The following is a 15,245-nucleotide window of genomic DNA, read 5'->3' as shown; positions in this document are numbered from 1 at the left end:
TAGTTTTGCCGCGCGATGCAAATTGAGTTTAGCAGTGCCTATGGCACTTTAAAAGGCTATTTGGGGCTGGGGCAGGATTCCCATAGCTGAGCACTTGCATGATAACCAGTTGAGATTGTCGAGTTCTCCTCCCTCCAGAATCTTGGCCACAGTGTAGCTGTGAGATGGAATTCCCAGCTCTGAAGTGTTGGTGAACTAGGCCTGATAAGTGCTGTTGACTAAAAGGGGATGAAGCTAATTTTAAAATTAATTAAGAAATTTGTAAAATTTTGAAAAATTAGGAAAGGTTAACACTAGATAGGAATTTATCTAGGATCAAGAAAGGTTAAAACAGATTAGAATTTTTTAAAAAAGAATAAAATCTACTGTCTGTAATCTCAGGAAGGAGTTCAGCCATGTATCCTCTTGAAGGATAGAGTCAGATCTGGGGTCTTAAGGCGGATCCAAGCAAGTATTTAAATTGACTGACTCGATCCTCAAGTTGATATAAGGAACTCCATAGTGAAGGCTGGTTCCACCGCAGGATGGAGAACCTATATACAGTTACTAATTTGGCTGTGCTCTATGCCTGTCATTCAGTAGATGATCTGTAAGTAATTCAAAGAGCAGTCTGCAGAAGACTCATTTTTCTGTCATGGAAGAAAGTAAGTGTAAAGTCTTTTTATAATTATCACCAAGCGGTTTTTTTAGCAGGACAGAAATATCTCTTTTTTTCACTCCACACATCACTATTTCTGTACAGTTTAAAGATCACAAGGCAATATGGAAAAAAATTCAACAAAGCAACTGGCAATTCAACAAAGCAATGATTATTTTTTATGTATCTTGACAGAGACAGGCTTAATTCTTCTACTACATCCCACCTTATTAGCTTCCTTAGTAAGTTAAATATGTCACAATAATCAATTTCCCCCTCCATCCTCCAAGATGCATAGTTTGAAAGGATGTATTCATCTCAGGGGGAAAAAGGAAAAAGAAAAAAAGGTATTTTCAGAAAACCTTATAAATAGTTAACTCACATGGAGCATGACACATCAGAAACAGAGACCTATTCTATTCTATTCTACTCTATTCAGATGTTGATTCCATAATCTGAAAAATTGAAATCAGCAACAGGTACATACATCCTTTCCTGCTATGTCTATGCTGTGATGCAAGTGTTAAAGAAGTGAGGATGAGTTTGAGTTAAGCTTGTAATTAATTCTTAGTGGAACCTGTTCCACATTAAGGAAAAAATGTTGGAACGGTATGTGTTGTATCTTGCATTGCTAGAGGAAAGGTGGAATATATATCCAAGGAATTTAATCTTAATCTGACACAAACTACATAAGAATATTCAGTTTTTATTTAAGCATTTTAAAAATCTAAATATGTGAGTGCTTTTAGAAATATATGGCTCCAAGATTCACACCTAATTTCATCAAATAGTGATAAATTGGGTTGTGTGCTGACTCCCAACTTCAGGCCTCCAAATAATTTTCTCCAAAATTGCTGCAACAGTTCTAATAGAAGGCCAGAAAAGTTAATAAAAAACCTCACACTTAATGTCATCGCTTTAAGAACATGAAATGTATCACAACTTACAGCACAGCAATTTTATTTATGAAGAAAATTTAGGTATAATTTCTCTTAATTAAACATAAATTACCACAGTAGCCAGTTGCAGAATGCAGCACAAAACAAAATCGAAAACATGCTCCTTTGTGGCAACCAGAAAAAAAGTGAGCAGACTAATTGACAAATAAAAAACAAACCAAAAAAAATCAAGAAACCAAGGGATGGGGGGAAATATTGTTGAGACATGGTAAATAGGACAAAGGCCATAACAATTCTACTTTGTAAAACAGAAGAAAGAACTATGTTTCTAAAGAAAAAACCCTCTAAAATCAATATCCTGTAATGCAATTAACATTATTTTCATTCATCATTTTTAAAGCAATTACAGTGATCCCTCGAGTATCGCGAGGGTTATGTTCCAAGACCCCTCGCGATACTCGATTTTTCGCAATATAGTGGTGCGGAAGTAAAAACACCATCTGCGCATGCGCGCCCTTTTTCCATGGCCGCGCATGCGCAGATGGTGTTTTTACTTCCGCACCTGGGAAGACCCAGGGAAGGTTCCTTCCGCCGCCCAGCAGCTGATCTGCTCGGCAGCGCCGCAGCAGCGAGGAGCCGAAGATCGGGGTTTCCCCGCCGCCCACGCAAAGGGGAAATCCCGATCTTCGGCTCCTCGCTGCTGCCGCGCCCGCCGCTTGTCCGCCCGCCGCTTGTCCACCGCCTGCCTGCCCGCCGCCTGCCCGCCGCTTGTCCGCCCGCCGCTTGTCCGCCGCCTGCCTGCCCGCCGCTTGTCCGCCCGCCGCTTGTCCGCCGCCTGCCTGCCCGCCCGCCGCTTGTCCGCCCGCTGCTTGTCCGCCGCCTGCCTGCCCGCCGCTCGGTGCACGAAAGAGGGAAAGTGAGAAAAAGAGGGAGAGCAAGAGGGGGAGAGATAGAGAAAGAGAGAGAGAGAGAAGGAAAGAAAGAAAGAAATGAGAAAGGAAGGAAGAGAGTGAGAGAGAGGAAGAAAGAGAGAGAGAGAAGAGTGGAGTATTTTTTAATTAATATTTTCTGAAAAATTGCGATATAGCGTTTCGCGAAGATCGAGATCGCGAAAATCGAGGGATCACTGTACTCTTTTTAGAGCTTCCTCCTTTTTCTTACAAACTGCTTTTCTGCCACAAGTTGGGAGGAACAACAGATTCGGGCCTGATGCCATTACAGATAACATGAGTGATAAGAAGAATGGAGGGAAAAAAGAACATGCAAGGAAAGGAGTGTATCTTACCCCCGTGTCACACATTCTGGAAAGGAAAAGCAAAAAAAGAAGTGGATGACAGTGTGACATAGTGACTCAGATGTTGGATTGTAACAAGAGATAGCCAGGTTTAACTGCCTTTCGTAAGCTCCTTAAAACCCACCTCTGTGGTCAGGCTTGGGAGAACTAAACTACCCTTTTCCCCCTAGGCCTATATAATTTATGCATGGTATGTTTGTGTGTATGTCTGGTTTTAAATAAGGGTTTTTAATTATTTTAAACATTAGATTTGTTATATGCTGTTTACTACTGTTGTTAGCCGCCCCGAGTCTACGGAGAGGGGCGGCATACAAATCTAATAAATAAAAATAAATAAATAAGTAAATGCCCACCCAATCATGAAATTCACCAGTCACGCTACGATAATTCTTATTTCTTAGGCCAGTGATGGCAAATCTATGGCATGTGTGCCACAGGTGGCACGCGGAGCTATATCTGGGGGCACATGAGGCGTTGCCCTATATGTCAGCTTCAGCGCACATGTGGATGCTGACCAGCTGATTTTTGGCCTTCTTTTTGGCCATTTTTCACCATTCCCAGGGTTCAGGAAAGCCTCCTGAACCCTGGGACAGTGAAAAATAATCCAATGGGTCTACCGGAACCCCAGAGGCTTCAGTGAGGCCTGTGCACATGGGCGGTGTGTGTGTGTGTGTGAGTGCAGAGGGATGCAGGGAAGGAAGCACACATGCACAGAGGGGAAGTTGCATTATGGGTGTGGGCACGCGCATGCACACTATTTCACACATGTGCACTCTTTTGTCACCCGAGGGAAAAAAGGTTCGCTATCACTGTCTTAGGCCAACCTACAAAGTTGCTGAGAGAGTAAAACATATTTCCCCACCATATTTATATCCTACATGAAAGGCAGGATATAAATTAAATAATCACACAGCTGTAACAGCTGTCAGGATGTTGCTAAGAACAGATAGCCCTGAGGGAATACAGTGCAAAACAGAAAATGTTACTCATTCATTACGCCCTTATTACTTTTTTAAGCAATACCACACAGCTGCCAGGTTCACATTACATTGGAAGGCTTTTCATAATATAGTTTCATCTTTTGGCTTGAGAAGTTTTGAACTACTACTGCCTAAAAGGAGCATATGCCACCTAACATAAGATAGATAAACACTATTGAACAGCATCAAAAAAGAAAATAAACGTTTGTATTTCAGAATGTACAATACAAATGGCTGTAATAATATAGTTGGAAATGCAACTTCAAACAAGCACTGCAAATCTTTATTATGTTATGCCCTTAAACCAAAGATAAATATTTGACTTCCAAATGTCTCTCAGAAGCAAATCTTTAATAAAGCATATGTTCTGAATTTAAGCCCAAGTACTAATAGATTACAAATTTTCAGGTAAATTTTTTGAAAAAAAATATTTACACTGGCTTAATTCCAAACCATAAGAGTTGCTTATAGTTTGCTTACAATTTGTACATAACTGTAATGTGTTAGGGTTGGCCATCCAAATATAAGCTGAAGGAAGCAAGCATATCCTTTAACATAAAACTATTATTTAAACTAGTGTTTAAATAATAGTGTTTACAATGTTTCGTTGTTATAAAATATGGATATGAGGTATTTCCTGAAATGGTACAGGGCCATGATGGTGAATACATGGCATGCATGCCATATTGGTGGGCACACAAGCTCAGCTGAATTTTGGGCCTTCTGTGAGTTGGGAAACAGGCTGTTTCCAGTCTACGGAATGGGTGGAGAAGGCCTGTTTTCTGCCTTTCTAGGAGCTTGGGGAGGGCAAAAATGGCCTTCTGCACCCTCCCTGGAGGCCCTCCAGAGGCAGAAAATGGCCTATTTGCCAACTTCCAGTTAAACCTGAAGCCTGGGGTTGTTGTTTTTGTGACCTTCCTAAGCTCCAAAACCTTTCTAGGAGCCCGGGGAGGGTGAAAATGCCCTCCTCCCACACATTCCGTTTGCCGACTTCCAATTGGACTAGAAATTCCACTTTTTTGCTCTCCCCAAGCTTTAGAGCCTTTCTTGGAGCCTGGGGAGGGTGAAAAAGGCCTCCCCACAAGAGGCCAGAAATGACCCATTTCCCAACTTGGGCCCCTTTCCCAACCATGCTCCTAGAAAGGCTCTAAAGCCTGGAGAGAGCAAAAAACAGGCGTGCCATTGTGTTCTGGGAGCCATGTGTGCATGTGCAAGGGGCCACATGGAATTATGTTGGGGGCACGCATGTGTGCAACCCCCCCCCCCCCGCACTCTTCCTTTTAGCACGCAAACCAAAAAACATTTGCCGACACTGGTATAGGGTCTCCTGCTTGAGCAGGGAATTGGAGTGGAAGAACTTCAAGATTTCCTTCCAGCTCTATTCCGATTGATTGAATCTCTCTTCATTTAAGAAGAAAATATTTAGCCCAGGATTCATTTTCATATACGGTACTGAATCAATATCCAAGATGGTAAAGATAAGTGGAACACATAGATTTAGTTTAAAATGGTTGGGAAAATGTGACCATTCTAGACCAAGCCAAGTCCAAAAAGTGCCAGGGAATTTCTGGAAGCCTTGCAATTGACAATTCTCAAGATCATCCTTTGTTCAGTACCTGCCCAGAAGCTGGCGGGAGTAACAGACACGTTGGCAGAAGAAGACTGGTCAACATGATGGATTTGTGGGTGTGAGAACAAGGGAATGAACTTTAAACTGGGTGGAAAAATCCTCATAGCTTTAGATTCGGATTTCTCCCAGATGTGCCAACTACTAAGAAATTGGAACTTTGAAGAATACTTTGCCTCGGACTCTGATTTAATTTTCGATACTATTTGGAACCCTGACAGGTGAATGTAGCATGAATGAAAGCAATTAATAGAGTTAGAAGGGCCTTGGAAGTTCAACTCCCTGCTCAAGAAGACCCTATATTTCAGAAAAATGGTTGCCCAATCTCTTCTTAAAAACCTCCAGTTTTGGAGCACCCATAACTTCTGAAGGCAAACTGATTAATTGTTCTGATTAATTCATTCCACTGATTAATTTGTATGGGGCATTCCTGTTAGATGGAGATATGAGAAGGGAGGCATGGTGATTTGGAGTGGGGATGCATTTTAGCTTGAAAGGAGAGGTTGAGGATGGGGATTTAAGAAACCAGAGGGATGAATAGGATGGGGTGCATCATAGCAGTGTTGGATATGAAGAGATATAATGGTTGGGAGACAGAGAGAGCCATGCAAAGGGAACACAATTCCAATGTTTTAACCTGTTTCATGCTCTGGCCCCCTGGGCTGAACCTATTTACCTGCTCAGCTGAACAACGGCGGCCCAGGTTTTGGGCTATTGCTTTTAAACGCCAGGTTAATAAGGCTCCCCTTATTTACTGACTTGATCATCACAGAGAAGGCTGATTTGGTTGGCATTAGGTTCCTGCTATAAAAAATCCTTATTTTTATCATGTGACTGTGAATTGATGCAAAAGTCCTGTAACTAACTTTGGTCACAGGTCATAACTCCCTTCCCTTTGTTTTATTGTAATTTTGAATAATTGCCAAATGGTTGTAAATTGAGGAACCATCCTTACTTTGCCTCCTCCCCATCTTTAAAATAATAATAATAATAATAATAATAATAATAATAATAATAATAATAATAATAATAATAAAATCTATTTTAGACTATTTTATATTATGCTATATAGTTGAAAATTAAATGGCAGAAGTGAAGGGTTTTTAGACCTACCTGCAACATTCAGCTTTTCAGCTGTTCCCGAACTAGGAATTGCAGTGGTGGTACTATTTGTGGAATTTGCACCTGTGCCATTGATTACAAGGTTCTCAACCTTAGACTCAAGCTTCCCAATACGTTGCAATATATTATCTAGTAAGACCGCAAGAGTTTTCTTCAAATCTAAATCAGGAGAGGAAAGGAAACCAATTAGTATTACAAAAAAACACATAAACAAATAGCTAATCAATATTTCCATTGGTTCAAAGCAAAGATGCAATATATCATTGAAGCAAATTATTAGAAGTTCTCAATTCACTTTATTTGCTTAAGTAATGTAAGGATAAAGATATACCATGTGCACACAGCATTAGCATTTAGGGCAACCCATGTGAATGTATCGTGACAAAAATCATAACTTTGCTATTTGAAATGGAACCAAATATAATACCGTTTCTTACTATATATTTGAACACCAAACCTTTTATCATGCTAACTGCAGTGATTGTTTTCATTCTACTGTATAGAAAGGCCAAAATATGTGTGTAAGAGGGATGTCTACGGAGAGGGGCGGCATACAAATTTAATTAATTAATTAATTAATAATAATAATAATAATAATAATAATGTGCAAAGTTTTTGGAGGAGGTTTTTCAGAATGTTCAGGAGTATCTATGAAGCATTTCTTTTCTAATAATTAAAAACATCTCCTTATTTTTAATGCATGTGGTTGCTTTACACAGTTTTCAGCTATCTCTAAACGTGCATCAACTTTGCTTGGCTTTCTTCAAAGCAAAGTAAAGGTAAGCTAAAAATATAGAAGACGCAGCTGCTTTCATAATTCAAAAGGGCTTTATTTATGCTCTCATAATAATGATGAACATCTTTCAAAGGCTTTACACAGCCCTAGGAGGCAAGTTATTTCATATGTCTCTGAACATAAAACGTTTATTAATCACATTTTTAACTCATTTATTTTCAAGTGAACTACCGGTTTGTGAGCCATTAATTGTCTCTAGCAATTAAATTGAAAGAAATTCAGTGGATAGTAATACAGGTGGCCATTTAACCGATCACTCATATACAACTGTTCAAATTTGTGATGGTGCTGAATGTGTGTCAGTTAAAATGGTCCTTGAAATTCCATTCCTCACAGTAATCCTGTAGAAACATGATTGCAATCTGGGTGCTCAGCATTTGGCTCAGATTTACCAACTGCTACAGCATCCCGTGTAATTGCGATTTGGGTCCTTCCCTTTCTCACAAGCAAAGTCAATGGGGAAGTCAACATAAACTTGGAAAATGTAATAACATGAGGTCTCTTTACAACGCGCAGGGTCCCTGCTTAATGACGGTAACCTGAGACTTGCCAGAACTGCCACCACTAAGCAGCTGGGTCAAACAACATTGTGTTTTATGTATCATTTAGTAGCAATTATTGCTGTTAAGTGAGGGTTACCTGTACAATGCCACTGTGCATAACAATAACAGGGGTGATGGCAATGGTAGAAATCATATGTCTGACTTTTTTTAACCTTTTGACAAAAATGACTTCAAATGATTTTTTTCCCCTGCAGAAACTCCAGTGTTGACAATAAATGCAATTTCCCAAAGGAGATTTTTCTAACAAGCAAAATTTCTTGCTTCCTTGTTACTGAAAACTTCTGCAGAACCAACAGTCTGACAATTATAGCTAACAAAATTATAGCTAAAGAAACCACAAGGCAAATGAAGTTAAAATTTAGATGGGGTGTCATTTTCAATAATATATTTGGTTTCCCTTGCTGTACAGAATTAAGGCACAAAACCTTTGCTTTCAGAACAGCTTTTAGCATCTACTATCTAACTGAAATTTCTTTTCAGGCTCAAAAAGAATAAATTATGGATCCTTGTGAAGAGAAATGTGGCACATCAATAGACATTACATATATTCTCTCCAAGGACAAGTTAGCGCAAATTCTGGCCAATCTGCAATATTTAGCAGAATGTAAGTCTTGGTACATGGTGTCATTGAGGTTCTACCATGCCTTACAAAACAAGCACTAATGTTACACGGATAACAAAAGCAGTGCAACAGGCCTGCTTCTACGGATGGTGACCTCCACCTTTTCAAGCAAATGCATACACAATGGTCACAGAAACTTGTCAGAAAAAGACACAAAAGGGAAAAGCAACAATTGGGCACTTGTTCTAAAGCCCTGACCTGCAGGCAGGTCTATTCAGGGATGTTGCAAATAAGAAAGATTTCATGATGATAAGATGGGATAGAGGGGGAAAAAAGAACAGTTGTTGAGAGAAAACAAGGGAAAACCACTAAGTTTTAAAAATAATTGGCAAAATAAGCAGAAAGGTTAGAAAGTAAAAACCAATAGCAAAAGGAACACAAATTTATATAAATCAGCACTGATCCCATTTAGGAGCCAGAAAGCATTTTTTTCCAAGTTGGACTATAAATAATCATGGGTCAGCATAATTCTTCTTCTTGTTCCAATACAGGAGGAGGAAATAAGTTTGCATCTTTATTCAAAATTATCTTAAGCCAGGGGTCGACAAAGTTGTTCAGAATCTAGGAGCCAGCCAAAAAATTTAGGAGCCAGAATTTTTTTTAAGCAAACTTGGTTTTTTGCCGAGTCTCCACCTGACATCGCTTTCACCCCCTCTGTCTCCTCCTTCCTCTCTCATCTCTTTCCTTCCTCTCCCTCCCTTTCTCTCTTTCCTTTCTCTCCCTTTCTGTCTATCCTTTCTATCTCTCACCCCTTCTCCCTCTTTCATTCCCTTTCTCTCCCTCCCTTTCTCTCTCATTCCTTTCTCTCCCTCTTTCCTTCCTATCTCTCTTTCTTTTTCTCCCTCCTTCATATCTTCTTTCTCTCCCCCTTCCTCCCTCTTTCCTTTCTCCCCCTCCCTTTCTCTTCCTTTTTCTCTATCCTTTCTACTTCTTACTCTTTCTTTCTCTCTCTCCCTCCTTCATTCAATTTTCTCTCCCTCCCTTTCTCTCCCTTTCTCTCTCTTTCCTTTCTCTCCCTCCCTTTCTCTTCCTTTTTCTCTATCCTTTCTACTTCTTACTCTTTCTTTCTCTCCCTCCTTCATTCAATTTTCTCTCCCCCCCTTCCTCCCTCTTTCCTTTCTCTCCCTCCCTTTCTCTTCCTTTTTCTCTATCCTTTCTACTTCTTACTCTTTCTTTCTCTCCCTCCTTCATTCAATTTTCTCTCCCCCCCTTCCTCCCTCTTTCCTTTCTCCCCCTCCCTTTCTCTTCCTTTTTCTCTATCCTTTCTGCTTCTTACTCTTTCTTTCTCTCCCTCCTTCATTCAATTTTCTCTCCCTCCCTTACTCTCTCTTTCCTTTCTCTCCCTCCCTTGTTCTCCCCTGGGGCTGCCTGTGCCTGCCCTGCACCACCCAACACGGACGGACAGCCCCCGGTCGTCGGTTCGTCGCCCCCCACCCCCCCACGGAGGGAGATCAGGCTGGCGAGGGCGGTAGAACTACGTCACCAGCCACTGGAGGGAGATCGGGCTGGCGGGGGCGGCGAATCCACCTCCCCAGCCGCGCGGAGGGAAATCCGGTAGGCGGGCGGGTGGCCGCGGCTCCCTGCGCGCCCCTGGAAAAGCGTACAGGGAACGGTGCCCGGGGCCGCTTTAGCCGCCCCCCGCTCCCCCCGCCATCTCCCCGCGACTGCCTGTGCCGCTGCAGCCGCGGCCCCCCCCCCCGCTCCCACCGCCAGTGCCCTCCCGCCGGGCCCCAAAGGACACTTGCCGATGGCGACAGGGAACCTTCAGCTGGGCGGGCGCTGCCGTGCCGGTGCCTCCGACCTCCCGGTTCCTGCTCGATGCCGCGGTTTCTGGCGCTCTCCTGCTGGGCTCCAAAGAAGGAAGGCGGGAAAAAGGCGCGAAGAATGGAGCTCTCCTTCCTGCCTGCCTTCTTTGGGACCCAGCAGGAGAGCGCCAGAAACCCCGGCATCGGGCAGGAGCGGAGAGGTCAGAGGCACCGCAGCGCCCTGCCCAGGCGGCTCTAGGCGCCAGACAACATTTTCTAGGCGCCACTGGCGACCAGGCGCCTGGGTTTGTCGAACCTTGTCTTAAGCTGAAACAGAAAATGATACTTCTTGTTCTTAGGCAGTGCTTCTCAAATTATTTTGTCGTCAGGAAGAAGTAAACATTTTGCACCCCGCAACTCTCCACAGTGACTGTAGTCCCCAAATTGCGCCCCACTGTGAGACACGTATCCTACCTGACACTTGTATCAGTAACTTCATCGCGTTCCTTGGCATTGTGTCCAGGGCAGCCTGTTCTAAAAGAAAATGTTTTGTGAGTTCAAGAAGTTTGATTGAACTCATGAGATGTTTTCCTATAGAAAGGGCTGCCCTGGCCATAACACCAAGGAATGTGATGGAGGTACCGGTACAAGTGCCAGGTAGGATACGCGTCCTACTCCCTGCGGCAAAAAAAGCATGTTCCCTGGGGTCACGCGCTTCCAGCTGGCATTGCTCTGCACCGGAATTGCATGAAGAATGTGGACCATTCTTCATGCAATACTCATACTGTATTATTGAACTATTTCAACTAAAGATTGGTCCACATTTAAAATAAGTTACAGTGATCCCCCGGTTATTGCATCCCCGACCATTGCGAACAGGCTAATTTGCGATTTTTGAACCCGGAAGTCAGAACACCATCTGCGCATGCGTGCCCTTTTTTTCTATGGGCACGCATGCGTAGATGGCGCTGGGCAGATCAGCTGCTGGGCGGCTTCCCTAGGTCTTCCCCCTCTTGGCGGGCATCAGCGAGGAGTTTCCCCACCGCCCACGCAAACTCCTCGCTGCTGCCGCTTCGCTCGGGCCGCTTCCCAGCTGAGTACTCAGCTGGGAAGCGGCCCAAGCGAACGGCTTGTCCGCAGCCTGCCTGCCCGCGGGCCCGCGGCTCGCGCGCCCTTCTCCCGCCCACACCGTTCGCTTGGGCCGCTTCCCAGCAGCTGGGAAGCAGACCGAGCGAACGGCTTGTCCGCAGCCTGCCTGCCCCCGCGCCTGCGGCTCGCGCGCCCTTCTCCCGCCCACGCCGTTCGCTCGGGCCGCTTCCCAGCTGAGTACTCAGCTGGGAAGCGGCCCGAGCGAACGGCTTGTCCGCAGCCTGCCCACGCCGTTTGCTCCCCCTCTTGCTGGCGGGAGAGCGAGAAGCCCTCCCCAGCACCCGCTCGCCCGCCCTGCCCGCCCTTCGCCCGGCCACCCGCCGTTCGCTCGCTGCTCACCCGGGTTCGGGGGGGTGCTGGCAAGCCGCCTAGCAGCCCCCCAACCCGGGTTGGGGTCCGGGGGGTGCTGGCAAGCCCCCCATGCCGGCGGCGACATTTTAAAACAGCGGCGCGGCTTTCCAATGAGTCCCGAAGACAAACGCGGAAGTTTGACGTTTGTCTTCGGGACTCATTGGAAAGCCGCGCCGCTGTTTTAAAATGTCGCCGCCGGCATGGGGGGCTTGCCAGCACCCCCCGGACCCCAACCCGGGTTGGGGGGCTGCTAGGAAGCCCCCCATGCCGGCGGCGACGTTTTAAAACAGCCGCGCCGCCCCCAATCTTCGGCTCCTCGCTAGCGCTGCGGGAGTAAAAACACCATCTGCGCATGCGCAGATGGTGTTTTTACTTCCGCAGTGCTACTTCGCGAAAACCCGCTCGTTGCGGGGGGGGTCCTGGAACGGAACCCTTGCAACGAGCGGGGGATCACTGTATCTGCTTCTAGAGTTATGGTGGCACAGTGGTTAGAATGCAGCATTGCAGGCTAATTCTGCTGACTGCCAACAGTTAAATCCACGCCAGCTTAAGATTTATTCAGCCTTCTATCCTTCCAAGGTCAGTGAAATGAAGACTCATATTGTTGGGGACAAAACACTGACATTTGTAAAACACTCAGAGAGTGCGGTAAAGTACTATGAAGTGATATATAAGTCTAGGTGCTAATGCTACTGCTATTATGTTTGTATGTCCAAGTAATTCCTAAACCAGTGATGGTGAACCTTTTTTGACAAGGACGATCCGGAGCTCTGTTATCGGCTACACAGGCCTTCAGGAAAGCCTTCTGGATACATAAGAAATGGGCCAAGATGTGAGAGGCCTGGCTGCAACTGTCCAAAGCCAAAGAAGTTCCTGAAGACCTTTGACAGCAAAAAAGAAGTGTAGGCCTAACACACAAGTAAACTTCTGGTTGTCCCATTGGGCTGTTTTTGCTATAGTGAGAGCGAAAACAGCCGAAAAGAAGGCCGAAAATCAGCTGGATGAAGCTGACATAGGGTGACGCTTTGCGTGCCTTCACATATAGCTCCGCACGTCAACTGTTGCACGTACCATCACTGTCCTAAACTCTTTTATAGATACAGAGACCAAAATAAAATATGTAGACATACCTCAAGGGTATACATAAACAGTAATTAAGCCTTGTTGTTTATAAATGCATCCTCCAACTCTTTAATACTAGAAAGAACATTATTTCAAAATTCTTCTAACATCCTCCTACACTTTCAAAACTTTGCTGAGTGCAGTGTTCATCAAAATGATTTTATCCAGGAACTCTTTCTGCTACTTGATAGACTACGGATCTTTTAAACATAATCAGAAGTTTCTCACTTGGAAATTACTTGAAGAACCTGAATCCCTAATTAGCATCTTGAAGAGATGGCAGTTTTGTAAACAATATCCTGTCAGGGTACCAAATAGCATCTAAAATTAAATCGGAGTCTGAATCAAAGTATTCCTCCAAGTCTCAATTTATTATTAGAGCCATGTTAGTACATCTGGGTGAAACCTGAATCTGAAGTCCCCAGGGTTTCCCCACCCAGTTGAAAGTTCAAGCCCTTGTCCCACACCCACAAGTTTATCATATTATCCAATCTCTAAGTGCCATGCTGGCAGATTCCACCCATCTCCTTTCTTGCAGGAGAAGAGACAATGGATGACCTTAGCTTTCTAAGAAGGAATTTGTTATGGCTACATACTAACAACCTCATAGTATCGCCCTCTCCCATTTTCCTACAATAGAAAATGCATAATAGAATAGTATATAGTGTGGCAGGCCAAAGAATCCAAATCAAATGATTTCAGCCTGACATATCCAGTGAAATCTAATTTTACTATACTTCAATGCAACAGATTTCTCCTGCAGCAGAGCATGTTTCCACTGCAGTTTGCTTCACAACTTCATTACACGAACGTTGTCTGCACCATTTTATATAGTGACATCATGGAAATGATGTGTACTGACTTAAATAAATCCATGTAATGCCCTACTCTCCAATTCTTATCTCAATAATGGATAAGCCCTTCTACTATTTACTGAATGCCATTAATTTCCTTTTTTTATTGCACATACTTTACTTTAGTACTATCCATAATGTGTGAAATGAAAGCTTCTTATATATTATAAAGTCCATCACTGGCTTATTTCAAAGTTCCTAAGGATAATCAGACAGAATTTGGATGCAGAGGTCATTGCTTATAATACAAATGTTCTATTAATTTCCTGCTTGGGAACTATCCTTTGACATCTGGTTGAAGTCTGTCAGCCCTTTAACATAGGCCTTGTCAGGAAACAGGGACATTAGAATTCCAGAATTCTACTTTACTGAAATAAGCCATAAAACAGGTAACCTTGACTTACAACTATTCGTTTAGTCACCATCTGAAGTTACAATGGCACTCAAAAAATGTCTGACAACCGCTGTAGTATTTCCATGGTGACATGATCAAAATTCAGTTGCTTGGCACTAGCACATATATATGACGGTTACAATGTCCCAAGGTCATGTGATCACCTTTTGCCACCTGACAAGTCAAGGGATAAACAGATTAACTTAACAACCATGTTACTAACCTAACAACTGCAGTTATTCACTTAACAACGATGGCAAAAAAGATTGTAAATTGGGGCAAAACTCACTCGGAAACTGTCTTGCTTAGCAACAAAATGTTTGGGCTCACGGTGGTTTGTAAAAATTTTAAGGCCTAACAATAAAGTGGCATGATCTTATATTTCTTTCTTACACTTTCTTCTTTTCTTGAGTTACACTCATGTATACTAGTAATCATCATGTAATTTCTTTAAGGTCATCTTTGTGGTTCACTACAGATTCTAAATGCTGTATTAAGTAGGTCTTCAGGTTTTGATTTAAAAAAATGTTCTACCTTTTTTCCCACGTGTAACTCAAGATGGGAAATAGTACCATACTATATTAAATAAGTCTTTAAAATGGACTATCACCCACTGAACTGGAACCATGATGCCATTGTAATGTCACCAGCGGGACAATCTTGACCAAATTGGGAGGAACTTACCTCTGATTCTAACAGCTTCTTAATATATCTGGTTAATACTGGCATAATTATGTGAGGCAATGTGTCCTAACACTCAGGAAAAAAGAATTTTTCATCTTTTATTTATTTGTGGAGATTATTCCTATAAATGTTTAGGCTCTGCATGAAACAATGGGAAATGTCACTCGAGATTTAGAGCATGGTATACAGTAAAACAAATGCCATTGCAACTAGCCTTCCAATTCAACAAATTTCAAAGAGATGGTAAAAATTCTGCCCTGCCTCTAGGCAGAGTGGGACTGATTATGGATTAACAAACTAAACTTAAACTTAATATTAATGCTAACATCAGATAAGCTACCTATGTCACTTCCTGAAAAAAGCAGATAGAGCTAGCCAGAGTCACTTGACAATGAGCAATTGGCAG

At 43.1% G+C, this 15,245-nt stretch overlaps 2 protein-coding genes across 5 annotated transcripts in view; both read right to left on the bottom strand.

Annotated features, from left to right (window-relative positions):
• MGAT5 (alpha-1,6-mannosylglycoprotein 6-beta-N-acetylglucosaminyltransferase) overlaps positions 1–15,245 on the bottom strand; it is a 148,600-nt gene that overhangs the window by 56,463 nt on the left and 76,892 nt on the right. For all 4 annotated transcript variants that reach the window (XM_070731355.1, XM_070731361.1, XM_070731370.1 and 1 more), the window contains exon 3: positions 6,551–6,718. In XM_070731355.1, the coding sequence (XP_070587456.1) occupies positions 6,551–6,718 (168 nt within the window). The remainder of the gene's footprint in view (positions 1–6,550; positions 6,719–15,245) is intronic.
• The window catches only part of CCNT2 (cyclin T2), a 365,293-nt gene that overhangs the window by 289,332 nt on the left and 60,716 nt on the right, over positions 1–15,245 (bottom strand). The window lies entirely within an intron of this gene.

This window comes from Erythrolamprus reginae, chromosome 1 (genome assembly GCF_031021105.1).
Source record: "Erythrolamprus reginae isolate rEryReg1 chromosome 1, rEryReg1.hap1, whole genome shotgun sequence".
NCBI lineage: Eukaryota > Metazoa > Chordata > Lepidosauria > Squamata > Dipsadidae > Erythrolamprus > Erythrolamprus reginae.
The sequence above is the reverse complement of the archived record's forward strand: the minus strand, read 5'-3'. Positions and strand labels throughout refer to the sequence as shown.